We start from the raw sequence: 27738 nt of genomic DNA, 5'->3' as shown, positions 1-27738 counted from the left end.
GATTATGCAGAGTTATGTAAATAAAGTACACAGAATATTTTGGAGAGAAAAATAATCTAAATAAGATTAAGTATCTGTATAGGTCTTTCATTCTAAAATTTCCCTTGGATTTACCTCCCTTTGATTTTTATATCTGAACCATTACACCTGGCCATTCAGAATATAGAATTAACTTTTTTTGTTTGTCTAGGACCCTACTTTTATTACTGTTTTTTCATCCTGGAATTTTCAAAAAGAAATCATTGGAGAAATAATGAAAAATAAAGATAAATATACACAACTTTAAAAAACCAGGTTCCCAGGACTGAAGAGTTTTCTCCAGCTTTTTTTGAAATTTTTAAAAAATTGAAATATGGTCAGTTTACAATGTTGTGTCAATTTCTGGTGTACAGCATAATAGTTCAATCATACATATACATACATATATTCATTTTCATATTTTTCATTATAGGTTACTACAAGATATTGAATGTAGTTCCCTGTGCTATACAGTTTAAACTTGTTGTTTATTTTATATATAGTAGTTAGTACTGTAAATCTTAAACTCCCAATTTATCCCTTCCCACCCCTTTACCCCCTGGTAAGCATAAGTTTGTTTTCTATGCCTGTGAGTCTGTTTCTGTTTTGTAAATAAGTTCATTTGTCTTTCTTTTAAGATTCTTTATATAATTGAATCTCCAGCTTTTGATGCAAATACTTAGAGCTAATATTTTCTTCTCAGCTTTTCTCAGTATATCTTATTGTTTCTTTATCTTTCAGTGCGTAAACTGAATCTATCTTCACTGCCTAAATTATTTCACTAGCCTTCCCAGATTTTCTATTTTTAATTTTTCTATTTATTCTCAGCATTTAAAGCTAAAATTCTATTTTTTTACTAAACTTTTGTTTAGTAAAAATTGTCTCCGACAATTGAGTTTTTATTTCTAATGTTCTTTGGAATTCTCTAGTTAACCACTGAGTTTGAAAGATAGTTTGTATTGGCTATTCTTGAGTCATAGTGAGTAAGGTGGCCTTTTATAGATTTGGTAATCAGTTTCACCAAATATGATATATTTGTTGGTGCTATTTTTTAACCCCTTGACAGACAGAGACTGGAAACTTTTGGTGATTGAACATTCAGTGACTATCTTGTGACCATAAGCAGAAAACCTGATTAGAACCTAAATTGTGGGACCAGGGCCAAGAAAAAGATCTAGAGAAACTGGGCCTTGGTCACATCATCTGAACTCTTGGGTTGGGCTTCACTGGAATCCAAGGAAGAATTTGAATTTTTGTTTAAATAAAGAAACGTCTTTTAAGATTTCACATATAAATGATATCATATGATATTTGTTTTTCTCTGACTTACTCCACTCAATATGATAATCTCTAGGTCCCTCCATATTGTTGCAAATAGCATTATTTCATTCCTTTCAATGGCTGAGTAATATTCCATTCTATAAATGTACTATAACTTCTTTATCCAAGTATCTGTTGATGGACATTTGGGTTGGAATGATACAAAAATTCTGTTTACAAAGAAAAAACAGACTCACAAACATAGAAAACAAACTATGGTTACCAAAGGGGAAAGTGTGGGAAGGGATAAAGTAGGGGTTGGGGATTAACAGACACACATTACTATATATAAAATAGATAAACAACAAGGACCTACTATACGGCACAGGGAACTATATTGAATTTCTTGTAATAAAATATAACGGAAAAGAATCTGAAAAGAAAACATATATGTATGTGTATATCTAACTGAATTACTTTTCTGTATACCTGAAACTAACATTGTAAATCAATTACACTTTAATAAAAATTTTTTTAAAATTCATTCATAAAATAAAATGTGGTCATACTAAAAATAAATAAATGAAATTATTTTATTTTTGAAACTGCTTTTCCCCCCAAATTCAAATTTTATTCAGAATAATCTGAGTGATTCTATAACTTCAGCTATGAAATGTACACCAGCGTGAGTATGTGTGTCTATATTATTGCAGCATTATGCAGCTTAAATTTAAGATTTCTTTTGGATGAAAAAGATGGAAAAGCAAAAAATTCTTATTCACAGAGATTTAGAAATTAAAACAAGCAAAGTTAAATTGTTAACCATAACACAAGAATTGTAATTAACAGCTTCTTTTGGTACTCTTAATGCAAGGCTACTCAAGGATAGTCTAATATACTCTCTATACTTTCTAATTTACAGTTACAACATAATTAACCAACAGAAAACTTCAATTCAGTCGTCATCATTTCAGAATTTTTCAAAATGTTGACTTGAGATACAAAGAAGAGCAATTCCATTACCGTTACACTTTGCATGTGCTGTAAAGGATACAAATAACCCTTGAACAGCATGGGTTTGGCTGCACATGTCCACTCATATGCAGATTTTTTCAATAAATATGCACTACACTACTACAGAATCTGTGATTGGTTGAATCCACAGATTTGGAAATGCAGATACAGAGGGATGCCGTAAAGCGATACACAGATTTTCAGCTGTGCAGAGGGTCAGTGCCCCTAACACCCACATTGTTCGAGGGTCAACTGTAGTTATATAAAAAAAAAGTTAAATTTTCAGCCTTTGTATGTTTAAAGATGTTCATTTCTTCATAATTTATTGAAGATACTTTTTGCTGGGAATAGAAATCTAGATTGATAGTATTTTTCTTTCATAATTGAAAGGCATTGCTCTACTATAAACTGGCTTACTTTCTTTTGATGAAAAGCCTGTTATTCTTTTCTTTTTCTTTTGTATGTAATGTAACATTTTCCGCTTCTAATTGCATTTAAGATTTTCTCTTTATCACTGGCTTTAATCAATTTGGTTATCGTGGTTTGGAAAGTTTTCTTTATATTTTTCTGCTTGGAGTTCTTTGAGATTCTTAGAACTGTCGGTTTACAATTTTCATCCAATTTTGGCCATTATTTATTTAAATATTTTTATAACCTCACTTCTTTTGGAATTCTAATTCTATAAGTGTTAGGTTGTTTGTAATTGTCTCACAGTTCACTAGTGCTCTGTTCATCTATTTTCAGTCTTTTTTTTTCTTTGTGTTTTTCTTGTTATGCTGTCAAGTTTATTAATTATTTCTTCTGCAGTGTGAAACCTTCTGGTAGGATTATTTTCTAGATTTTTTGGAATTTTAATTGAATTATGTCCCTTTCTAATATAAATACTTTTTTCCCTAGCAACATGTCTGCTATTCATTTATTTTTCTTACCCTGTTGGATTATCTATTATCTTCAGTGCAGTGTCAAATAGGAGTAGTGGGAGTGGAAATTCTTGTGTTATTTCCACATTTAGGGGTAAAGAATTCACTCTTCACTTTTAAGTATTGAAGTTAGATATAGTTTTATTTTTAAATTTTTTTCTTTTTTTTTGCAAATGACTTTTCTTAGGTTAGGGAAATTTTCTTCCCTTCTATTTAAATTTTGTAAGCTTTTTCTGCATCTACTTAGATGATCACGTCGTTTTACTTCTTTACTCTTTTAACATGGTGAATTACATTGATTGACATTCAGATATAAAATGAGATATTTTGGTTTAATTCAAATATTAAACCAACTTACATTCCCAAGATTAAACCTTGTTTTTCATGATGCATTGGTTTTTTACATATTGTTGGATTCAATTTGGTAAAACTTAAAAAAAAATACCTTTTTGCATCTATGTTTATGAAGGGTATTGGTCTTTAATTTTCTTTTCTTGTAACTACTTTGGTTTTGGTATGAGAGGAATGCTTGTTTTATAGAATGAATTGTATAATTTTCCTATTTAAATTTTTTTTCGATTTGTGTATAATTGCTATTATTTCTTTTGTAAATGTTGGGTAGATTTTAACAACAGAGCTATTTGAGCCCAGGATTTTTGTGTGTGTGTGTGGGAAAGTTTTTAATTAAAATTCAATTTCTTTAATAGACTTAAGGGCATTTTATTTACCTACTTCTTCAGTGAATTTTGGCACTTTGTATCTTTCAACAAATTAATCCTTTGTTGGTTGCAAAATTTATTAATATAAATTTGTTCATAATATTCTCTTACTTTCCTTTCAATGTGTGTAGAATCTATTGCAATGTACTCTCATATTTCTGATATTGGTAATTTGTGTCTTTTCTCCTTTTGTCCTGAGCAGTCTGGCTAAAGAATTACTTCTTTTAATGATCTGAAAACCACAAATTTTAGATTAGCTAATTTTGTATATTGTTCTTCTATTTCCTACTTTATTGATTTTTTTTGCTATTATCTTTATTATTGTATTCTTCTGCTTAGTTTGGTTTTAATTTTACTTTTCTTATAGTTTCATCAGATGAAATTTTAAGTCTTTGATTTAAAACCCCTCTGCTTTTCCAATGTAGGCACTTACATGCCATAAAGTGCCTTGTAAGCCCTGTATTTACATTACATGTATTTTTATATGTTGTGTTTATATTTTCATTCATTTCAAAATATTTTCTAATTTCCCATTTTATTTCATTTTTTTTTAATTTTAATATTTTTTTCTGGTAATAACTTTCTTGATATTATCCACATGTACAATTCATACATTTAGTGAATAAAATTAAGTGTTTTTTAGTTTATTCATAGAGTTATGCAACCATAACCATAATGAATTTTAGAATATTTCATCATCCCCCAGAGAAATCTCATATCCTTTAACCATCACCTCTCTACTTCCTCATCCTGTCTTATATTGCTCCTAGTATATTTCATGTCTTCACAGATTTGAATGGTTTGGATATTTCATATAACAAAATAGTATATGTGGTCTTTTGTGATTGACTTTTCTTGCTTTACATGATGATTTCAAGTTCATTCGTGTTGTAACTTTTAAAAGTACTTTATTCTTTTTCTTTGCTCAGTAATATTTCATTATATAGATATAAACATTTGTTTACCCATTCATCAGCTGATGGACATTTAGATTTTTATACTTTCTGGCTATTAAGCGCTATGAACATGCATATGTAAATTCTCATGTGGATATATATTTTCTTACACATTGCTGTAAGGTCATATGGTAATTCTATTTTTACATTTTTGATGAAATGCTAGATTGATTTCCCAAATGACTATACCATTTAACAATGTATGAGTTTCCAATTTCTTCACATTCTCATCAACAATAATAGTGTTATCTGTCTTCTTACTGTAGCCATCCTACTAGTGTGTGTGAAGTGATATTTTGTTGCAGTTTTAATATCCATTTCCCTGCTAACTAATAATTTTTAACATATTTTCATGTACTTTTTGGACATTTGTATATTTTCTTTGGAGAAATATCTATTCCAATAATTTGCCCAATTAAAAGTTGGGTCATTTGTCTTTTATTAGTGAGTTGAAGAGTGGCTTATGCATTATGGGTATTAGATGTGGATTCTGGTGCTTTTTAAATAGAAGACTGGCACATATTTCTCTCACTCTCTGCGTTGTTTTTTCACTTTCTTGGTGTCTTTTGGAGACACTCCTTATTTTCAGCAGGTCGAACATTTAGATAGTCTTATACTTTTTGACTAGAAAGGGAGCCCTTTCTATTAAGTATAACATGATGTCCTTTTCTCTCCACAGTGTATATTTAATTATGTATATGCATTTTTTCATATACATATATTTATATAATAATTTAAATATACTAAGGTATTGAGTTGATTTAAAGCTTAGAAGAGTAAATTTACTTAAAAATAACAGATACATTCTACAGATAAATTGAACAAGTATGATTTCCTACAACAAACATCTTTCACAAGCTTTTTCGTTGTGGCAGACTGTGTAGGTATCCTACTCAGCTGACATTTCTCTCCTTCTTAATGCTGAAACTTCATTTCATGATAGTGGCTGTAAATGGGAGATTGTCATCTTCTCAGTACTCCTTGAAACTTGGTTGGCCATGTGCATAGTCCTGACTGAAGAGGCATGAAGGGAAGTCATCTACTGGCTTTTGGGGAAGATTCACTTCATGATATAAAGAGAGAGAGATGTGAGGGGCAATGTTTTGCCTTGTTCTGTTGCTTTATTCTTTGGAGATGGTTGTCTTTGTTTTTGTCCTTCAGAGTGTTTAGTTGCTGATCCAACCCTAGGACGCTGTACTTTCAGATTTATTATGTGAGAAAAATAAGTGCCTATTTTAAATGAGTTTTTAACTGAGCATTTTGTAAATTGAAGCAGGAAACTTTCTAACTGATAACAAGGGTTAAAAGTTACATTCCTGAGATATTAAATAAAAATATGTTATTCTAACAGATGAATGTTGGAGAGGATATTCTGGCAGCTTTTCAGTAAATATTGAAGAGAAAACCTGTAGTTTATTTTGATAGAGATTATGTGCTTATTTGAACTTAAGTTTTAAATATATTCTTCAGTTTACTTGGCTAGTACTTTTTGTTCATTACCTTTTTGTGGTCTCTGAAATATAGACATTCTTCCCAATTCTCTTTTCTATATTTGTTGAGTAGAGTAAGAATTTGTGTGCTACTTAATGTGCTCAAAACACTTAAAATAATGAGAATAGAACTTTCACAATTTTTATGAAGTTGAACTCTCATTTTATTTCTTCTTTAATTTTATCTACAACTTAATCTGGCTCTGATACTTAGACTCTTATTACAGTGTTTCAATTATGCCATGGATAATTGAGAATCACTGAAAGTTCTTACACTGGCTCATTCTAGCAGCAGTGTATATGGCTACATAACAGGGATTATGTTTGACAAAGCTGGAATAATAGTTGGAGCCACTACAGTTCAGTTAAAACCTAGAGTACCTGAGCTTGTGTAGTGGCTGAAGGAAAATGATGGACGTCAGTGTGGCTATAGACTCTAGCACTAAGCATGTGAGAAATGTGAAAAACATTCCAAAGGTTTTCATCCAGAGAATGTCATTTACATCATTGTTTATGGAGCACCTGCTGTGTACTCTGCACTATCCATAACACCATGAGAAACGTCATAAACAAGACTGAAGAGACATTTGCCCTTACAGAACTTGTAGTTTATAGGGGAACACAGAAATTAAAGGAGAAATCTCTGATGAGCGTTCTATTTGAGGACCTCCTGAAAGTGTTGAGAACAGATGTGATGACCGCTGACACTGACTGTTTACTACATGCCAGGTACTGTTCTAAACACTTTAGGTAACTTTTTCATTGAATCATCAAAACAACCCAACGAAAGAGATGCTATTATTATCAGTATTTTAGAAATTATGAACTTGAGCCATAGAGAGTTTAAGTACTGTGTCCAAGTGAGAATGCATGGGGTAGGATTCAAACCCATCCCCTCTAACTCTGTGGCCCCTACTCGTCTATAAGGAGAAGGAACTGATAACCTCAGTTAATGAAATAATAACATTTAAGGACCCAGCTGGATCTTGAGGTAGAAATTTCCAGTAGGTGTTTAAATGTAAAAACTTTAGAAGGGAGAAAGGTATAGACTTTTTTTTTTTTAAATAACCTAGGAGATGCAATAACTGAAATGAGTTACTAGAGTTTTTGCAAATTTTCAGGTAAAGATATGAAGAAATCTGCAGGCAACTCTAAAAAATTTTCATTTATGGTATGGGAAGACACAGAAAAAGAACCTATACAATAGATTTTCTTTAGGAGGTGAAAATGTTAGGAAAATGGGAGTTTAATTTTGCCTCTGCCTTGGGGGATGTACTGTCCCTAGAGTGACCTGTAAACTGGATGAAAATATTGAGTCCCTAAGGAACTAAATAGGGAATATGGTTCACAGTGTAAATGCAATCTCCTTATTTCTCTTTTACACATAGAATCTGTTTCCAGATGGGGTAGGGGAGACTGAGAAAGCTCCTACCCTGTTTATAATCAAGTGGACAATATCATTAAACTCACATTTAATCTTCTGTGTGTTATTAAGCGACAAACCTGGTAACAGTGCTGTTTGTCTTTCCCTGCTGCTTGAGAAGACTCAAAGTCATAATAAGAATTGATTTGTAGTTCAGAAAAATTCCCAGGGCATGTCTGAAATTAAGTCTGAGCTACATCCTTTTAGAATCAAATGAAATAAAATCTCAGAACCTGAAATTGCCTTTCCAGGACCATAGGGGTAAATACCAAGGACACCAAAGTCACTAAGGTTTCTGGCCTAAGGAGGGTGAGTTTCTGAATTCTGTTTATGTTAATGTCCTTCTCATTTTGAGATGGAAGTCCAGGGATATAAGATCTGCCACTTTCTTTCCCATTTTCTGCAGTCCTGAGATTCAAGTGAAACTTCCAGGATAATGTATTTAAGGGGATCAGGAAGTGTTCAGAGGTTAGGAGACTCAGCAAGTGCAGTATCTCAGTCAGTACATTCCCTCTCCATGGACAGACTCTCACTCTTCTACATGAGATAGTAACTTAACCTCTCCTAGCCTTTGGTCCTGTAGTTTTTATTTGGAAACAGTCTTCTTGGTTGCCATCCCACCAGGTCTAATGTGCATTAGAGGCCAGCACCGGGTAACTAGAGTCTCTGCCTCCAATTTTACTGGTGAGGGAAGGGCTTAAATGAATGAGGAAATGGTGAGGTGGGAGAAGGACTTTCTGTCCTGGTCTATTCTTCTCTCTTCCCTTCCCTTTTCCCAGCAGTCATGTTTGCAGACGGTCTTGTTTGCTGTATTTAGCTTATTAATATTCTGGTAAAAGAAATTCCATGTTACTCAATATCATGATGATAATGGTAAAGGCAGATTTTATAAGTCCAGGTTGGGCTAATGTCAGACATTCCTAGAGTATATACTCTCTCATAGGATGAGGTATTTGGGGAAGAACTGAGCTGATTTCTAATGTACCTTTTTTTCTCCATGTCCACAGAATCCCTTAGTGAAGAATGGCTCCTGGAAATGGTTCTTTTGTGACTGAATTCATTCTGTTGGGTTTAACAGACCAACCAGATCTCCAGCTCCCCTTGTTCTTCCTGTTCCTAGTAATGTATATGGTCAGCGTGTTGGGAAATTTGGGCTTAATGACTCTCATTGGGCTTAGTTCACACCTACACACCCCCATGTACTTTTTCCTCTTCAACTTGTCCTTTGTAGACTTCTGTTATTCTTCAGTATTTACTCCAAAAATGCTGACGGATTTCTTATCAAAGAAGAATGTTATCTCTTACATGGGGTGCATGACTCAGTTCTACTTTTTCTGTTTTTTTGTCGTTTCTGAATGCTATGTCCTGACATCAATGGCCTACGATCGCTATGTGGCCATCTGTCGCCCACTGTTGTATAACATTGCCATGTCCCCTGCAGTGTGTTCTAGGCTTGTGCTTGGTTCATACTTGATGGCATTTTTTGATACCATGACGCTCACTGGATGTCTGCTGAGACTGACCTTCTGTGATGCAAATACCATCAACCATTATTTTTGTGACATCCTCCCTCTACTCCAGCTCTCCTGCACAGGCACCTATGTCAGTGAGCTGGTGGTTTTCATTGTGGGAGGCATCAACATAATTTTTCCCAGTCTCACCATCTCTGTCTCGTATGGTCTCATCCTGTCCAGCATCCTCCGCATCAGTTCCAGGGAGGGCAGGTCCAAAGCCTTCAGTACCTGCAGCTCTCACGTAGTTGCTGTTTTTCTGTTCTTTGGATCGGGTGCATTTATGTATCTTAAACCATCTTCTGCTAGGTCTGTGGATGAGGGGAAAATCTCTTCTGTCTTCTACACGAATGTGGTTCCCATGATTAACCCCTTCATCTACAGTTTGCGGAACAAAGATGTTAAAATTGCTCTGAGAAAAACCCTGGAGAGGAGAAAATTTTGATTAGAATCAGTGTCTTTGTGCAGGTAGTCACAGGGCAAGAGATTCCATTTTTTAATTAAATATTTTTAGTGGCAGTCTTCTTATTTCTGTCTCACCATGGGGAAAGAAATTTAATCTTCTCTCAATCTGTTTCCAGTTTTTTAGAGTAGGTCTTCCTCCTTTCATTTCCATTTTATCTCCTTTAGTTTGTTTTTTCTATTTAAGAATAACATTAGGAAAAAAAATTATCTTTGTCTTTTTTCTATTGTCATTATGGTCTTTCTTTTTTCCTTGTAGAAGAAGGTGAATTGTCCCACTGATGATCAATATAGTAACACTAATGTGACTTTTTGCATTTGGGGGGCAGTTTCTAAACTGCCACTTGTAATGTGCTATTAGAAGCATGAATCAGGTAGTCTGTCCTTCTCTCTTCCCCCAACAGTGATCAGGAATATGACCCATTTAAATGCCAGTGTTTCACAATTATAGCCAATTTCATAAGGACTATCAAATATACCCCACTTTGCAGCTGTAATCACCATACATTAAGCTTCTTTCTTGTTTACTTCATAGATTTTATATTTGCCTTCTGCATTCAAAGTGGCACATTAGATTGTCAATATATATTTATTACATGAAGAGAATACCGAAACTCAGAGAAGTTAATGATTTACTTAAAGTCACACAACTTCTTCATGAAAAAGTCTAGAATAGGTATTAGCCACCTGACTTTCAGTCTACCACTCTTTGTAGTATACTTTCTATTTTATTTTTATTTTAGTGAACATGAAATATGAGAAAACATCTCTGTTTTAAAAGCTGACTTCATACAAAAAATAAAGTGAAATGTTTTCTCTGTAATCCAGAGAACAGGGCATGGGAGGGAAAAATTCCCAGGAACATGTCCTTAGTCTGTCACCCAAAAGCACACCCAAAAGGCCAATAAATGAGAGGCTCCTCATTAGGAAATGGCAGTAAGGTTTAGAAACCACAGTTCATTTTGAATTTGTATCCTAGTCTGTAGAGCTCTGTAATTATCCTCCACTTTCCATAGCTTTGATTAAAGCTTATAATACACGATGAACACACATTAGCAGTGGTTTTGGGGACGAAGCCCAGTGGCTATGGCCACATTGTTGCGGAACCAGGTAGACAGAAGACAGCATCTTTAGGAGAAGAACTAGTGATTGGTAATCAAAACTCAAGTTAGAAAATAGACTGATGAGAAAAGAAAGCCCTTTTGATGACCTTCTTCTCCTATTTGGAAGGCTCTAAAAATATTATGGGTATCACAGGATATCTTTGGATGTGATGAAATCTTAAGTTATTTGATATTTAAAAAGTTAAACCCATAGGACTGGTGGACATGGAAACAACAAAATTACTCTTGGTTTGTTGGCTTTATTCTTATTTGGATTTTAAAGTACAAAATCCCCAAATCGTAGCTGGGAGAGCAATGACAATTTGAAATAAATAATTGATGAATAAACTAATTTTTACAACATCTTTTTAAAAGTAATGTTGAGTTATTTTTCTTTAGAGAAAACAGGCAAAATTATGACCACTCAAAACCCTTAATACAATGTGTCAAGAGACAATTTGAACGTGTTCGAAGGTAACTACAATAGCATTTACTACTTTACTGCTCTCTAATCCCCACTCGGTATGTAGGCGTTTTGAAATTTAGCATAGCTGGGTTGCTGGCTTACTTGTTTGTTTTTAGATGTTCAGTGTTGCTAAATCCCTGACTTATGGTTTTAAATGACTACTGATACTCCAGCCCCTGATCCAATATTAATATATCTGATTTTCCCTTAACATAGTTCTATTTGTATGAAACAGTTGGTCTTGGCTGAATTTTTCATTTGCTTTTCTTTTGATAATAGTCTGTTGTTTTGATAAAATTGTTTTTTATGTTGAAAGAAAAGTGTATCTTAATAGATAAATAATACCTGTGTTATTTGGGAATCTTTTTAGACATTGCAGAGTGTGTTCAGTCCATTATATATTTTATTACTATTTGAACTGACCCAAAGAGTGGATTAAAACTTGTAATTATTCCTTTATTTGATGAGACTCAAAATACAAATGAAATCTGTTTAAATTTCTGAAAAAACTATTTTTTTAATTAGGTTTTATTCTTTCAGATTATTTTGAAAAAGGTTAAACAGAAAAACAGATATACATACATATTGTAAAAGTTAAGCGTGGCAAAATTTTAATAGAGGAAAGATAATATTTTTGTTAGTGCATTTAAGTGTTGTATAGATAATTCTTTAATCCATTTGAGTTAGTTTTTGTGTCTGGTGTAAGATACTGGTCTAATTTTATTCTTTTACATGTCGCTGTTCAATTTTCCCAAACTCATTTAGTGTAGATACTGTCCTTCTACCCATTGTGTGTTCTTTGTTTCTTTGTCATAAATTAATTGTTCGTATATGTGTGGATTTATTTCTGGGCTCTCTATTCTGTTCCATTGATCTGTGTATGTGTTTTTAAAACAATAACATACTGTTTTGATTACTATAGCTTTGTAATATAGTTTGAAGGGGTTAGGATCCCTCTAGTTTTGTTCTTCTTTCTCCAGAATTCTTTGGCTATTTGGGGGTGTTTTTCCATCCCTATTAAAATTCCAATGGTGTTTTTTCATGGAATTAAAACAAATAATTATAAAATTTATATTGAAATTATTTAAGTGAGCTTTAGAAGCTTGCATCTTTCAATAAATGTATTCACTTAATTGGTTGTCGAAAGTTTTAGTACCGATTTATTCATAACATTCCCTTACTTTCCTTTTAGGTCCATAGAATCTGTAGCAACAACCTCTAATATTTCTGTATTATGATGTTTGCCTTTCTCTTTCTTTGCTTAATCCGTCTGGCCACAGGATTATCACCCTTATTAATCTCAAAAACAGTTTTTAGGTGCATTGATTTTATAAATTGCTTTTCCCCCTGTTTTACTGCTTTCTGCCATTACATTTATCATTTATTTTTTTCCTGCATATTTTGGGTTTATTTTTATTTTGTGTGTTTTCATGAGATAAGATATTTGACTTTGACTTTGTCTTTGACTTGAACTATCTCTTCTTTGCCAGTATAGATACTGAGGTGCCTAAATTGCTGTGCAAACATTTTGTTAAATGATATTGCAAGTATTTTGGTAAGTTTTGTTTTCATTTTCATTAATTTCAGAATGCTTTCTGATATTTCTTTTCATTTCATTTTTTTTTAGAACTTAATAGTATTTTTCTGGTAACAGATTTATTGATATTATTCACATACCATATAATTGTAGAATTAAATAGTTTTCACTTTACTCACTGAGCTGTACAAACATTGCCACAGTATATTTTAGGACCTTTTCACCATTCCTAAAGGAAATCCCCTACCCTTTAAGCTATCAGTTTCCTATTCCTCACCCTAACCCCAGGCAGCCACCAATCTAATTTCTGTCCCTATGGATTTGAATGCTCTGGGTATTTCATATAAATGGAAGAATATACTACGTGGTTTTTGTGTGTGACTGGCTTTTCTTGTTTGGCATAATGTTTTCAAGGTTCCTCCATGTTATAAATTTAAAGGCATTTCGTTGTTTTTCTTTTGCATTTGTTGCCAAGTAATACTTCACTCTGTGGATACACCATGTTTTGTGGTACAAATTCTGTTGAATTACATTTTGTCTAATATTTTTTTCTATTGTCACTAGTACTGTGTTGGTGTCATATCCAAGAAATCATTGCCCAACCCTTGATTCCAAAGATTTTCTTAGATATTTTCTTCAATGAATTTTATTATACTACTTCTTACATTTAGATCTACAATTTATTTGCAGTTAATTTTGTTTACTGTGCAAGTTAGGGGTCCAGTTTCTTTCCTTTCCATGTGAACATTCTGTTGTCCCAGTACCATTTGTTGAAAAGACTACTGTCTCACCACAGAAGAGTCTTGGCATCAATGCCAAGTGGCCGTAAACATGGGGGTTGTTTCTGAATTTTCTTCACTGAAATATGAGTTATGTATTTACGACTGTCATGAAATTAAATGCAGGCAATTTACCTCTACACTTGAGCTCTTTGGTTTTCTTCCACGTGTCATTTGTATAAGTACTTTACTGTATTTGCTTTCATGGCTTTTTATTCCACTTGGTTAACAGTTAAACACAAAGGTGGGGTGGTGTTAGTTGCTTTCAAGCTACTATTTTCATTAATTTTTATCATTCAGAACCAGAAGATTGAAGGTGAGGAGGAAAAAGAAAGAGACTTTAAAATGTGCCTCTCCTTGAACTAACTACTCTTTGAAACAGCGGCTTCCTTCAACTCTTGGCGCTCCTCGAAATAATTCAGATACTGTCTGTAGTCACAGTGCTGTTCATTAGATCCTCAGAACTTACTTGTTTTCTAACTGGAAGTTTCTACTTTTTGACCAAAATCTCCTCACTTCTCCAACCCACCTTCCCTTGGCAACCACCTTTCTATTCTTTGTTTCTATGAGTTTTAGTTGTTGTTGTTGTTGTTTAAGATTTCACACACATGTTATATCATGCAATATTTGTCTTTCTTTGTTTCTTTTATTTCACTTTAAAACATGTCCTCTAGGACCATCGATGGTATTGCAAAAGGCAAAATTTCATTCTTTCTCATGACAATAATATTTCATTGTACTTCTATATCACATACTTGAAAGTTGCTAAGAGAGTAGATTTTAAAAGTTCTCACTACCCAAAAAAAGGTAGTATGTAGCTTGATGGGGGTGTTAGGTAACACTGCAGTGGTAATCACATGGCAGTAGATACTTATTAAATCAACACATTGTAAACCTTAAAGCTACCAGTGTTACATGTCAGTTATACCTCAATATATTTGGAGGGAAAAAAGAATTCAAATTCTCATGTTGAGATAAAGGCAAGTGAAGGGAAAATGCAAAGTAATTACCTAGCTTTTCTTCCACCATATTAAAATTTATTATATTTTTGCAGTTTTAAAAACAATACTTATATATCAAGGATCTTTACTTGATTTTAAAAAATATACTAAAGCCTTCTTGGGATATTTCTTAGAGCAATTTCTTTTTTCTTTTAAATTAATTCAAATATTGTCTAAGAGAAAAGTCCCCATCAGAGGGAGCTGTTTACTTAGAATATAGCTGAGACAAGTTCCAAAAGGATAATTCCCCTCACTGACAGGGACTGTTTTAGACCACATAACTGTCCCTTAATTCACATCCCATAATTCATAGGGAGAATTAACACAGTTCAGTTTTCACACACTGTTGTAGTTCTGATACAGAAGAAAGCCTTACTTTAGGACAGTTGAAATTGTAAGACTTTCCCCTCAAGACCTAGTGTTCCCAAATTCTTTCCTTTACCAAGAGCTATGCTATTGATGGTGTGGACAATTTATGAACTAGCAAATCTCAGAGGAAACATTTTTCCTATAAGTCATTGATAGGACATTTGATACCCAAAACAGGGTAAATCTCAGATTACTGTACTTCTCTTTAAATTATACATGTACTGTGAAACTCTTTGCCTAAACACACAAACAAAAAGTAACACAGAGCATGAGAGAAATTCATATATCACTCTGCAGCAAAGAACAGTCAACCTCACACTGAAATATTTTCTCATCCTACAGTCTTACCGAAAAGAATATACTGTAATGAAATAGATGTAAGTAGACTATAGAGAATAGTAGAGTAGAAATTGGAAGGGTAAGAGTGCAGTCTCAACCTTTTCTTTATGAAGCTGTGTGACTTTAAGTAAGTTATTAACCATTCTGAGCTTCATTTTCCCATCTATGAATGAATCTTTTCTGATGGCCTGTTATGTCCTGGTTTCACTGTACAAAGGTCAAAAGGAAAACTCTGCTGAAATAAGCTTGATGCAAAATATTTACGGTGCAAAATGGATTCTAGTCAGTAGTCTTAAAGGAACCTTCAATGTCTGGCATTTAAAGGAGACATATTCTTCCCACAGAATGCAAAGATGGGGGTAGAAACAGAGTACCTGATTCATGCTTCTATTAGCAATAAGTGCACCTCCAGTAAAACAGTGTCGCTCTAGTATTACCTAGCTCATTTTTCTTTCACTCAGCTCATTGATCTCTTAATCATTGATCTCTCATTAGATAAAGGGTCTCAAATTTGATTGTTTGGAGACCATTTCCTCTTTCTAATAAAAATTTTAAAAGTTCTAAATGACAATGGTAAAAAAGGAGACAAAGTATTTGTAATTTGGTGTTTATTACTAAGCAGGAAAAATGATGGAGTAGATATTGTGCAAGTGGTTAGAAAGAAGTCTCAGCTATAAAAATTGGAATAGGTTATTGAGAGAAGGCACAAATTGTCTTAATCATGTTCAGAAAAAAATAGCATTAAAAAGCTGTCAGTAAAATATTTAATTAAACACACAGAATCTCCCTGTCCTGTAACTAGCTGCACTACACAGATGCTTTCTGATCAAAACGTTTTCCTACTCAGGATTTTCCTCGGAGCAAGTTTTACGTCTTTGTTCCTCAAGCTGTAAATTAGGGGGTTCAGCAAGGGAACCGTATTGGTGTAAAAGACAGAAGAGATTTTTCCTTCATCCATAGACACAGAAGAAGATGGTTTGAGATACATAAATGCAATTGCTCCAAAGAAGAGAGAAACAGCAGTTATATGGGAACTGCAGGTACTGAAGGCTTTGGACCTGGAGCTGATATGGAGGATGTTGGAGAGGATGAAACCATAAGTGACAAGTATGGTGATACTGGGCACAGTGACATCGATTCTGGCTATAATGGAAGCTACCAGCTCGGGGGTATAGGTGCTGGTGCAGGAGAGCTGGAGCAGAGGGAAAATGTCACAGAAGTAGTGGTTGATGGTACTTGCATCACAGAAAGCCAATCTTAGCATGCATCCAGGGAGAGCCATGGCACCAGAAGATGCCAGGAGGTGTGAACCAAGCATAATGCTGGAACACACTTTAGGAGACATGGAAATGTTGTACATAAGTGGGTGACAGATGGCCACATACCGATCATAAGCCATTGCTGTCAGCACATAGCACTCAGAGATACCAAAAAAACTGAAAAAGTAAAGCTGGGTCATGCACCCCGTGTGGGAGATAATATTCTTCTTTGATATGAAGTTAATCAGCATTTTGGGTGTGAATACAGAAGAATAACAGAGATCGATGAAGGACAAATTAAAGAGGAAAAAGTACATGGGGGTGTGGAGGTGTGAATTCAGCCCAATTAGGATTATCAAGCCCAAATTTCCCAACACAGTGACCATATACATTACTAGAAACAGGAAGAACAGAGGGAGCTGGAGATCTGGTTGGTCTGTTAATCCCACCAAAATGAATTCAGTCACGAAAGAGCCATTTCCAGGAGCCATCCTCTCTCTGAGGACATCTGTGAGCACAGGAGAAAAGGGTTACACAGAGGACAAACTCCCTTTCCCATAACATTTTCTCATACAGTGTGATGTGTGTGCTGGGAATGACTGATACTAGCTCAACCTGGGCTCACAGAATTTCTCTACCGTTAACATGAAAAAGAGTGGCATGAACTTTCCCTTTTAAAGTCTTTCTAAGCTAAGTAGCATAAAGCATCAAAATTTGACCTGTGGAGTGAAGGAAGCTGCTGCCATGTGCAGATGTAACTATTGGAAAAACCGAAAGGAGTAGGGAAAAGAAGTTTGGACCAGGACAGAATTTTCCTTCTCTCATTTCACCGTTTCTTCAATCCCCTGGACCCTCCCTCTCCAGTAAAACCGGAGGCAGCAACCCCAAAAGCCTGGTGCTTGACTGTGATGCAGATTATTCCTGATGGGGTAGAAGCCAAGAAGATTGTTTCTAATCAGAAAAGAGGGGAAGGAACCAAAGTCTAGGAAAGGGGCCAAAGTCACAGAGTAAAAGCTATAAATGAGCAGAATGAGCATTCCATCCAAGGAGAGGGAACCTACTGACTGAGAAACTCCATCCCCTGAATGATTCTGAACACTCCCTGCTCTCCCCTCAAACGGATTTCTCTGCAAGATTCACCCTAGTGTTAGGTCTGCAAAAATGGGAAAGAAAGTGTCATGTCTTAGGTCCTCAGTCTTCCATCTCAAACAAGGAAAACACGAACTGTGTTGTCCCTTCAGTACCGTTAAGGTGGAAAAACAGAAAGGAAATATTTGTGCATGTACACTCACACACATTTTTCTGTAAAAATAGTGACATGCTAAAAATACAATACTCAATAAGACAAATTGCTACTCTCATAACGCTTACATTCTACCATGTAGGTGTGTCAGTAAACCAACAAAGAAATAGATACAGAACTTAGAGTCAAGCAATGAGAAATACCTGAAGAAAATAAAGCCGCGTAAGGAAAGGGGTTGGAAATTAGAGAGGGCAGTCAAGGAGTACACTCCAGAGAGGTGACACGTGAGCTGAGTCCTGAATGAAGTGAGGGACTCTTGAAGGAGGTCATCGGGAGAAGGGCACCACTGGTTGACCTGCAAGCTTCACCCAGGCACTCAGAGGTCCCTCACCCCCTTGCCTGTCCTTGGAATGTATGTTCTGCCCATGATTCCCACAGTGGGAGCCATTTTCAAGGATGCAGCCTTTAGAGAGCAATGTGTGATGGAGACCATTTGGACAGCATATGTGACTGAACCCTGTTAAGACCCTATATAAACTTTCAAGATTCTTTTTGGTGAGTGTGAGGATCTATTGCCACATGGCCACTCAAGACAAGCCTCGTAGCTTATTAAACCTGCCACCTACCAGTCGGAGGTGGTCTGCCTCTTTCCTCAGTCTCTCCTTGTCCTCTGTGTATGGGAGCCAGTTTGTGAACCAGCAGAGGAGCAGCCCTGCCAGTGTTTGTATAAAGACTGGCAAAGTGGGTGAAGGTGTCAAAAGGCACAAACCTTCGGTTGTAAGATAATAGTCCTGAGGGTATAACGTACAACGTGGTGACTATAGTTAGCAATGCTGTAGCATATATTTGAAAGTTGCTAAGCGAGTAGGTTTTAAAGGCTCTCATGACAAGAAACAAATTGTAACTAGGTGAGGTGACAGGTGTTAAATAAACTTAGTGCAAGAATAATTTTGTAATATATGCATATATCAAATCATCATGGTGTACACCTAAAACTAATACAATGTTATATGTCATTTATGTCTAGGTAAAACTCTGGGAGAAGCTTGTTCAGTGCAGAGGGAACGTCAGGTGTAAAGGCTCTGAGACAGAGCATGCTTGGCATGTTGGAGAAACGCCAGAAGGCCAGTGTGGCTGGACCAGATGGAGCCAGGAAGACAATGGTAAGTGGAGGCTCTGCGCCAGATGCAGAACTTGGTAAAAGCTGTGACTCTTAATTTTGGGTTTGATGGGGCAATGTTGGAGAGTTTGCAGGAAGTGGAGTATTACACATTCAAATGCATGTTTAGAAGGATCTCTCAGGCTTTGGTTACTTTGTCATGAATGTTTATTATGGAGTGTAGAAGTAGATTCATGAAATCAGGAAACACAGTGTGCTTCCATTGAGAGAGGATTGCTGGGGTCAGCCTGGTAATGATGGAGATGTTAAAATTATTGAGAAAAACCTAGTCTGGATGACATTTGCTTACAAGTTGGCTAAGGAAATCTGAGCAAGAGTGGCAGGGATGGCATCCAGGATATTGTTCTGAGATTGGATCAGTGGTGGTGTTGGAGAAGCAGTTTTTGGAGGTGTTTCTGTTCTGCACATTTTAATTTTGATGTCTATAATATGATCAAATGGATATGCTGAATAGGAGATTGGCTATATGTGTTTGGAGTTCAGAGGAGAGGTCTGGCTTGGACATTGTTTTCTGAATAATTAATGCGCATAGGATACTAAAAACCAAGAACTGGATGAGATCACCTAGGTATGATGTGTACAAACATTAAAACAGTGCCTGGCATGTAAAAAGTTAGCCATAAATTTTGGCTTGGTCATTTTTATTATTACCAGATATTGAGCTAGACATTGAGATTTTTAGAGCCTCTTCTCCATTCTTTTTCTATTCCTCTTCACCTTTACTCCCTACTGCTGTGTATCTAGAGCAGTAGTCCAACAGAGCATCTGTTACAATGAATTGGAAACATCTGGCACAGAATCTAGGCCCTCGTAGAGACCCTGAACCGTATTCATTCCCTTTTCTCTCTTCCTTCAGATTCTACCTATGTATTGACTTCTGCACACCTCCTATTCCTAAAGTGTTCAATCTTCAAATAAAGCAACACCCCCAGACAGTATCCTATATTTACACAAAATTTCCTGTATTTTCTTTCATTTTTTGTCTTTGCTTTGGTTGCGTTCACATTCCTTACATTTCTGTCTTCTCTTAGACAAATCTACACGAGGAGTACCAAAACTGGGACAAGATTTAATTCAGTGCGGTTATAAATTTGACACACTTCAGGTAATAGTAAAAACATACCTGTGTGGAGTATGACTTGAATAAAATAGTTTGATCTTTGTTTTTTATCACAAAGTATTAGATACAAAGAGCCTTTAACATCTCCTGATGTAATAGAAGTTTGGGTGACTCCGTCTCTGAGAATGGGTGTTTGAAGAAGTTTGAGAATCGGGATGCTTAAGCCTCAAAAAAGAAACATTTAGTATTTGTCAGTTAGAAGTATCTAATTTAATAAAAGTTCTCACACTAGTATTACAACCAAGAGACAAAAGCATGCGGAATAAGTGAATAAACATGTCAGAGACAATGATGGAATTCATTCATTTCATTTTTAAGATTAACTTTGTAAATCCACTGTTTGAAAAGCATAAAGTGGGGAAGGACATCATTTCTGACCCTGAAAATAGCAGTTTCTGAATTGGGCTATGTGTCAGGTGCTTGAGTTTTTATTCATAAGTTGACCCATTGATAAATCTCACCCACTTTGGGAATATATATGTGCATGTAAGAGGTTATTGACAAACTTCTAAGGCAAAAAAAAAAAAAATACTAGTAGGCTGGATAGTAGGTTAATGCCACTGTCCTTTTAGTAAAAGAGGAATCCCCAACTTCACTAAGCTTTGTAATATTACATTATTGATGCATGTGAGAATGCTCTATAAATTTCCAAGTTCACTATAAATGAGAATATTATTAATATGACTGGACTTGGGGAAGAAACTCAGGACTATGAGGTCAGAGGAACAGATGCAGAACTAGTGGAAGGAGAAATGGTCTCCCTGCATTGCACACTTTTTGCCCACCTGTCATGAAGCAGACAGTGCCTTCCTGTTCAGTCTTATCGATAATGAGCATGGGTGATAAGAATTTTTAAGTCTTCAAAATTCACTTTCAATGACAATATGTTATCAAAGGTAGATAGAATTTTATGACTTACCTGAATATTACCACTTCAGTAAAGTGCTGTTGGTCTCATATGAGTTTTAGCTTTGGTCTCACATAGTGCCTGCATGTACACCCTCGTGTGTGTGCGCACGCGCACACACACGATAATTTTATCATCAAACACTAATGGCCTAGAATCTTTCTGAGTCTCGCAAAATCATGGAGTTGATTCTGCATAAGAATTCAAGGAGTGTTGATAAGGGTTATTAGCTTAAACCAACTAAGCAGAACAAGGAAAGTAACCCTACTGACCCTTAGTCCTCTGTTACTGAAGGACAATTTTATTGGGATCTGTTTGGACCTGAAGCAGATGATTGGAAGCACAAGTTTCCCTTAGGGGCTTGTCATCCCAGTTGTTGGACTCTGTAGGGAAGAAACAATTACAAAGTGTCTATTTGTTGGCAATATAGAGGCATTCTTCTTGATCCCTGGAGTATTTAAAACAAATGGCGACCTTTTTTCCCCCTTAGTGTTAAGAAGTTTAATAATGATTCCATAATAAATATAAAACTTTGGACACCATGTTAAAATTAAATTGTTTTATCAAAACCACAAAATAATACTGAATTGTCCTTAGCATTTAAATTTTTCTATAACGCAGCCAAACCCATCCCATCATCTCCAAACAGGGAAAAAGCTTCTTATCCTTAAGCCATCTAGACGATTTGGTGGATTACACGTGGAGAAAAAGGATAAGTGAACTTTGATCTTCCTGTGATTTAAGGAGTTATAACCTGGGCTCCAAGGCATTTTCTTAAGAGTATTCCAGGCCTATGGAAAGTGTATGTCCATACGCTTATCCAGGTCGGTCCTCACTTCAAATATGTGACTTTTAGCCAGTATAAACTATGGTGAATTGTCTGTTCGTTTGTGTGTCAAAATTTTAGCAGCTTTGTTGAGGAATGATTGACATACAATAAATCGCACATTTAAAATGTGTAATTAGGTAAATTTGACATATTTACCCATAAAAGCATCACCAAAATTAATAAAATGATCATATCCACTCCACTTTGTAATCCCTCCATCTCAGCCTTCTTCCCAGACAACCATGGATCCATTTTCATTCACTGTAGATGGGTTTGCTTCAAGAGTTTTATACTTAACAGAACTATATAGTATGGACTCTTTGCTTAGCTTCTTTAATTCAGCATATTTGGAGAGTCACTCATGGTTTGTTTTGTATATATCTATAGTTTTTCTTTCTCTTTGTCTCTCTGTTTATGTTTGCTTGTTTGTTTGCTATATGATGGCCAATTTTTCTAGCACCATCAGATGGCCTAACTCTGTTGAGATCAATTGACCATCTTTGTGTGGGTCTACTTTGAACGCTCTGTCTTTCTTTACTGATCTGTTTGTCTATCTTGATGCCTAAATCATGCTGTTTTGTTAGTTGTATCTTCACAATATGTTTTAAAGATTATAGTATACATCTTCCAACATCATTCTTCATTATCAAAGTTGTTTTTTCTATTCTGAGACTTGAGTATTTTCTTATGAATTCTAGAAATATCTTACCAATCTTCACAAAATGCCTGATGGGATTTTGAATGGGATTATATTGAGTCTATGAATAAATCTGAGAAAAACTGTCATCTTAATAATGAGTCTTTTGCTTCAGAAACACAGGATATTCAAGAAGTTTTAAAAAATTTCTCTCAATAATGGGTTTTGCTTATAAAGATCTTACATGTATTTTGCCAGCTTTATCACTAAGAATGTTATATGTTTTGTGCTTTTGCAAATGGTATTTTTAAATTAAATTTTTGAATGTTTATTGATAATGTATTGAAAATGATAAATGTTTGTAAATTGATCTTGTTTCTTAAAATCTCGCTAAACTCAACTGGTATTTATATAGCTCTGACATAAGAGTAGATTCGATGGTTTTTCTTCACAGACAATTATGTATCATTAAGAAGTTTTGCTTTTTCCTTTCTGGACTAGATGAACTTTATTAATTTGATGTTGTTGTGGTTTTGCCTTACTGCTCTGAAGTGTACTTTATCTGATATTAATATATCCACTTCTAATGTTTCAATGTTAATGCTTGCATGGTATATATTTTTTCATCCTTTTACTTTCACCTATTTATGTTACTCTATTTGAAGTGAGTTTCTTATAGACAGAGTTGGTTTTTAGCAATTCAGTGGGTCATTGGTAAGTTAAATCATTTATAATAATCCAGTTATTGGCATGTTAGGGCTTACATCTACCATTTTATTATTTTTTTCTTCCTGTTTCTTTTTTCTCTGGTTCACTCTCTTGACTTCCTGTGGGTGACTGATATCTTTTAGAATTTCATTTTAGTTTATTTATACTCAATGAGATTTTAAAGTAAACATATCAGTTGTTAAGATATATAAATACAAAACTTCCATTAAAAAATGAAAAACTAGAAAAAATGAAACAAAATCCAATTATACCTGGAGGTAAAAATATAGTTATTGAAATAAAAAATTTTTAATATTTGACATAAATCTAGATTGGACATAGCTAAAAATCTAATTAGTGAACTAGAAGTTACCACTGAGGAATTAAAGAATCAGAAAAATGAGTACTGAGGATTCATCCATGCATCAAAGAGAGAAAGCATGATGTGAAAACAAAAAAGCGGCTGAAAGAGAAGACAGACTGTGAGCCTTCACTTTTAATCCAATAGCGGTTTCAGAAGAAGGGAATGGAGGGAAGATCTGGTACACAGTACTAAATCTGAAAAGATAGTTGATGATGATTTTCCAAAATTGAAAGAAGACAGGAATCCTACGAGTAAAGGTGAAGTTATATAAATATATGTGTATTTTTGAGAATTCTTTATTGGTTCACCTGTATTTCCTGTGAATTCATGAATATATTTATAATAGATATTTGAATATCCTTTTCTGGTAGTTCTAATATACAGCTTCTCTCTGGGTTAATTCTTGGTGATCTTTTTCTTTGAATAGAAGATTTTCTTGCCCTTTCTCATGACACACACGCACATACACACACACACTTTTTTATGAGGCAGGCATATCAGACATTGCATAAAAGAACTGATTTTTCCCCAGAGCGTGTGACATCTTTCCTATATTTCACAGCCAAAGTGAGGGTTGGTTATTTAGACTCCACCAAGTGTGTTAAGCTGAGGTGACTAAGCTGTAAGTTTAAGAAAGTTGAGCTGATCTTGGGTCAGTCCAGCTCCCAGTCTTCCACACTACCATCTACCAATAGCTATCGACAATATGCTGCAATTCCTTAAATATACGGAATTTACTCTACAGATATAATAATAAATAGATGAACTTAATAGTCCTAGTCTCATAAACATTTTGAATTTGTAATTATAAAACTTCTGCCTAAGAAATCTCCTACTCACATGATTTTGTCTGTGAATACTTTCAAACTTTTAAAGAAGAAATATTAAATCTTAAGATAACTATTTAAGAAAATAGTAGATGAAGGAACATTTTCCAGCTTAGTTTTGTGAGACCAGCATTACTCTGTTCCAAAACCAGACAGGATATTTCAAAAGAAGATTATAGATCAATGTACAATATGTATAGAGATGTGAAAATCCTCAACAAAAGACTAGTGTATTGAATCCAGCAATATCTAAAAGGTATAATATACAATGACCAAGTGGGTTTACTCTAGAAATGTTCATTTGAACATTTGAAATATTTGAAAACAGACAATATATTCACTACCTTAACAAATTAAATGAAAAAGAAATCTAACCATGTCAATAGATGTAGAAAAAATGATTAACAAAATTGAAGACATTTTCACATCATGATATTCATGACAAAGACACCAAGTAAATCATAATGAGATGGAAATTTTTTTAGTTTAATAAAGGGCACTTAAGAAAAATCAACTACTAGCATCATATTTAATGTGGAAATTTTGAAGGTGTTGCCCTGAAAATTAGGGACAAGGCAAAGACACCTACTTTTATCAGTTATACTCAATATTGTATTGGAGGTCCTTGCAATAAAATAAAGGGCTGTGACTACCACTGAAATTCCAAGGGCCAGAAGATCAATCTGAATCTGCCCTTATGACTCTGGAGATAACTGGTAAGTATGAAATAACTGACAGATACGAGCATTCTGAGATTCTGCATCATAAACAACAACAACAACAAAACACCCGGAAAACTCATCTGAAATTTAGAACTTCATCTGTTTAACAGACAAAGAACTGTCAATTCTGTACAGCCAGTCCGCAACTGATTTTTCTTTTTTTTTCTTTTCTTTTCTTTTTTTTTTTTTTTTTTTTTTTTCGGTCTTGACCCTTCCTGAACTTCCTGCACTTTTACTCTTGGAAAATGCTTTGCCAAAACTTATTCTAGCACAATGGAGTGATGATTTTGTAAAGTCTGATTCAAAACAGAAAGAATTGAGAACCTGGCTAACTTAGGATAAGGAAGGTTTCACACAGATAATGATATTTTAACTGGGTCTTTAATCATACAGATGAGTTTGTTCAGATGAAGAAGCAGGAAGGAGCATTTCTAATAGAGAGAATAAAGGCACAGAGTTTAAGAGAAGTGAGCAGGAAAAAAATGTTCCTTTCTTCAAAAACATGCATTGTCTTATCAGCCTGACATAAGCCCCTAAAACAATGTTGTGACTAGTTCACTGCAGCAGATTCCCCAACTAAAACCCTGATCCTGAAAATAAATAAGCAGATTGCAGAATAGCCTCTACCTCTTGCCCTTCTCTTCCTATCATCCCATTCTTTTCCCATCACCCCCTTCTCTTCCCATCATCCCTTTCTTTTCCCATCCTCCCTTTCTCTTCCCATCCTCTCTCTTCCTATCGTTTTCTCATCTTCCCCTTTTCACGGTCTTTTTTTTTCCCTTGAAATTTCTGTCTGGATTGGAATAGCATATATCTCAGGCTGAGCTCATTAGGCAAAAGAACAAAGGAAAGTTAGTGGGACAGCATTAAAGTCACAGCTTTTTGGTTAAAAGAGTATCTAAAACCACAGAACAATAGCAGCTTAGATTTTGCATTGACCCCTGGTTGTACTTCGTGATTCTAAAGACAAACTGAAATTTTTAATACTGAAAAACAACAGAATTAGTCACCCCTTTGCAGACTTTCCTGGTCTACCTTCTTCATCTCTTTCATCCATTGCTTTGGCTCCCAGTCAAGTCTTGCTTTCAGGTTTAAGACCATCAGACAAGATTTTGGGTGATAGAGCACATTGATACCTGTGATTCACGCATTAAGACACCTACCTGAGGTCTCGTCCCAAAGTCCTTTTCCTTTACACAAAGTCTTTTCATTTCAAAAGTCAAGGAATGGCACCAGAAGTCATGGCTGAAATTCTCTCATTTATCAACAAATCATAGAGCATGAAATGAGAGCTTATCTGCTGCAGGCATTTGAGGGGTTCATTATATAATCATGCCAGCCAAGATGAGGAAGTGCTAGGGTAAGGGAGAAGGGATGAGGAGAGGATGGAGGAGGAGAGGAAAACAAAGAGGGAAGGACAGAAGGTCTAGGTTTCTGTTTTGTTTTGTTTTATTCTGTTGCCAACTGGGAAGAGATTTTTTTCCTCCTGAGTAGGATAATTTATTAGTTATGTGACCTTGAGCAATCCACTTCATACCTTCAAATCTTAGCTTCTTCATCTATAAAAGGGAGCAGTGACAATATCTGTGCAAATTCCATCTGTAAGCAATGTGGTGCTATTCAAGTGTAGCTTCTGATGTCATCACTTCTTAGGAAGGAAGGCCAGGTGCTGTAGCAGCTTCCTCAGAGAGTATTTCACTTCCTTATTTCTCAGGCTGTAGATTAAGGGGTTCAGCATGGGGGTGACCAGGTTATTCAGAACCTGAACAGTTGCATTAAGCCAGGGGTTAGGGGTAGGCTGCAGGTAGATGAGAACCACTGGCATAAAAGAGAGAAGGATGGCAGTGAGGTGGGCACTGCAGGTGGAGAAGGTGCGTCGCCGGCCCTCTGCAGAGCGGATCTGCAGGATGGAGTAGACGATGCGACAGTAGGAGGTGAGGATGAGGAGGAAGCAGGTGAGGGGCATGAGGCCCACACTGATGAGCCCCACCATCTCCAGGGCCGAGGTGTCTGCACAAGCCAGCTTCAGCATCACTGGGATGTCACAGAAGTAATAGTCCACCTCGTTGGGGCCGCAGTAGGGCAGCTGGAAGGTGAGAGTAGTTAGAAAGGTGGCCTGAACGCAGCCAAAAAGTGAGGTCCCCATGGCCAGGATGGCACACGCTCTGTGACTCATGATTATCGTGTAGCGCAGAGGGTGACATACGGCCACAAAGCGGTCGTAAGCCATCACCGTGTACAGGAAGCACTCTGTGCAGCCCAGGAAATGGTAGAAGAAGAGCTGGGACACGCAGCCTGCATAGGAGACGGCTCGGCTGTTCCCTGAGAGGTAGAAGAGCATCTTGGGGGAACTCACGGAAGGAAAAAATATGTCACACACAGAGAGTTTACACAGGAAGAAGTACATGGGGGTGTGAAGCCGAGAGGAGGAGACAATCGCCAGTAGGATGAGCAGGTTGCCTATAAGCGTGAGGACGTAGAAGGACAGAAACAGGACAAAGAGCGTGGCCTCCAGGCCGTGTGTGTGCGGGATGCCCAGCAGAATAAACGCGGTCACCACCGAGGCATTCCTCAT

At 35.6% G+C, this 27738-nt stretch overlaps 3 protein-coding genes across 3 annotated transcripts; 1 reads left to right on the top strand and 2 right to left on the bottom strand.

Moving 5' to 3' along the window:
• The first annotated feature begins 8814 nt into the window (after positions 1-8814).
• Positions 8815-9756, top strand: LOC105094483 (olfactory receptor 8B8). Its single transcript, XM_010986522.2, has one exon. The coding sequence runs from the start codon at positions 8824-8826 to the stop codon at positions 9754-9756; it is 933 nt and encodes a 310-aa protein (XP_010984824.1). The 5' UTR covers positions 8815-8823.
• A 6377-nt stretch (positions 9757-16133) lies between these two features.
• Positions 16134-17126, bottom strand: LOC105094484 (olfactory receptor 8B3). The gene has a single exon (XM_010986523.2). It carries the CDS (start codon positions 17115-17117, stop codon positions 16194-16196), a length of 924 nt encoding a protein of 307 aa, XP_010984825.2. The 5' UTR covers positions 17118-17126; the 3' UTR covers positions 16134-16193.
• Positions 17127-26805: 9679 nt separating this feature from the next.
• Positions 26806-27738, bottom strand: LOC105094485 (olfactory receptor 10D1B). Its single transcript, XM_010986524.1, has one exon. The coding sequence runs from the start codon at positions 27736-27738 to the stop codon at positions 26806-26808; it is 933 nt and encodes a 310-aa protein (XP_010984826.1).

This window comes from Camelus dromedarius, chromosome 34 (assembly GCF_036321535.1).
Source record: "Camelus dromedarius isolate mCamDro1 chromosome 34, mCamDro1.pat, whole genome shotgun sequence".
Taxonomy (NCBI): Eukaryota; Metazoa; Chordata; class Mammalia; order Artiodactyla; family Camelidae; genus Camelus; species Camelus dromedarius.
Note: the sequence above shows the minus strand (reverse complement) of the source record. Positions and strands in the feature narration are given on the sequence as shown.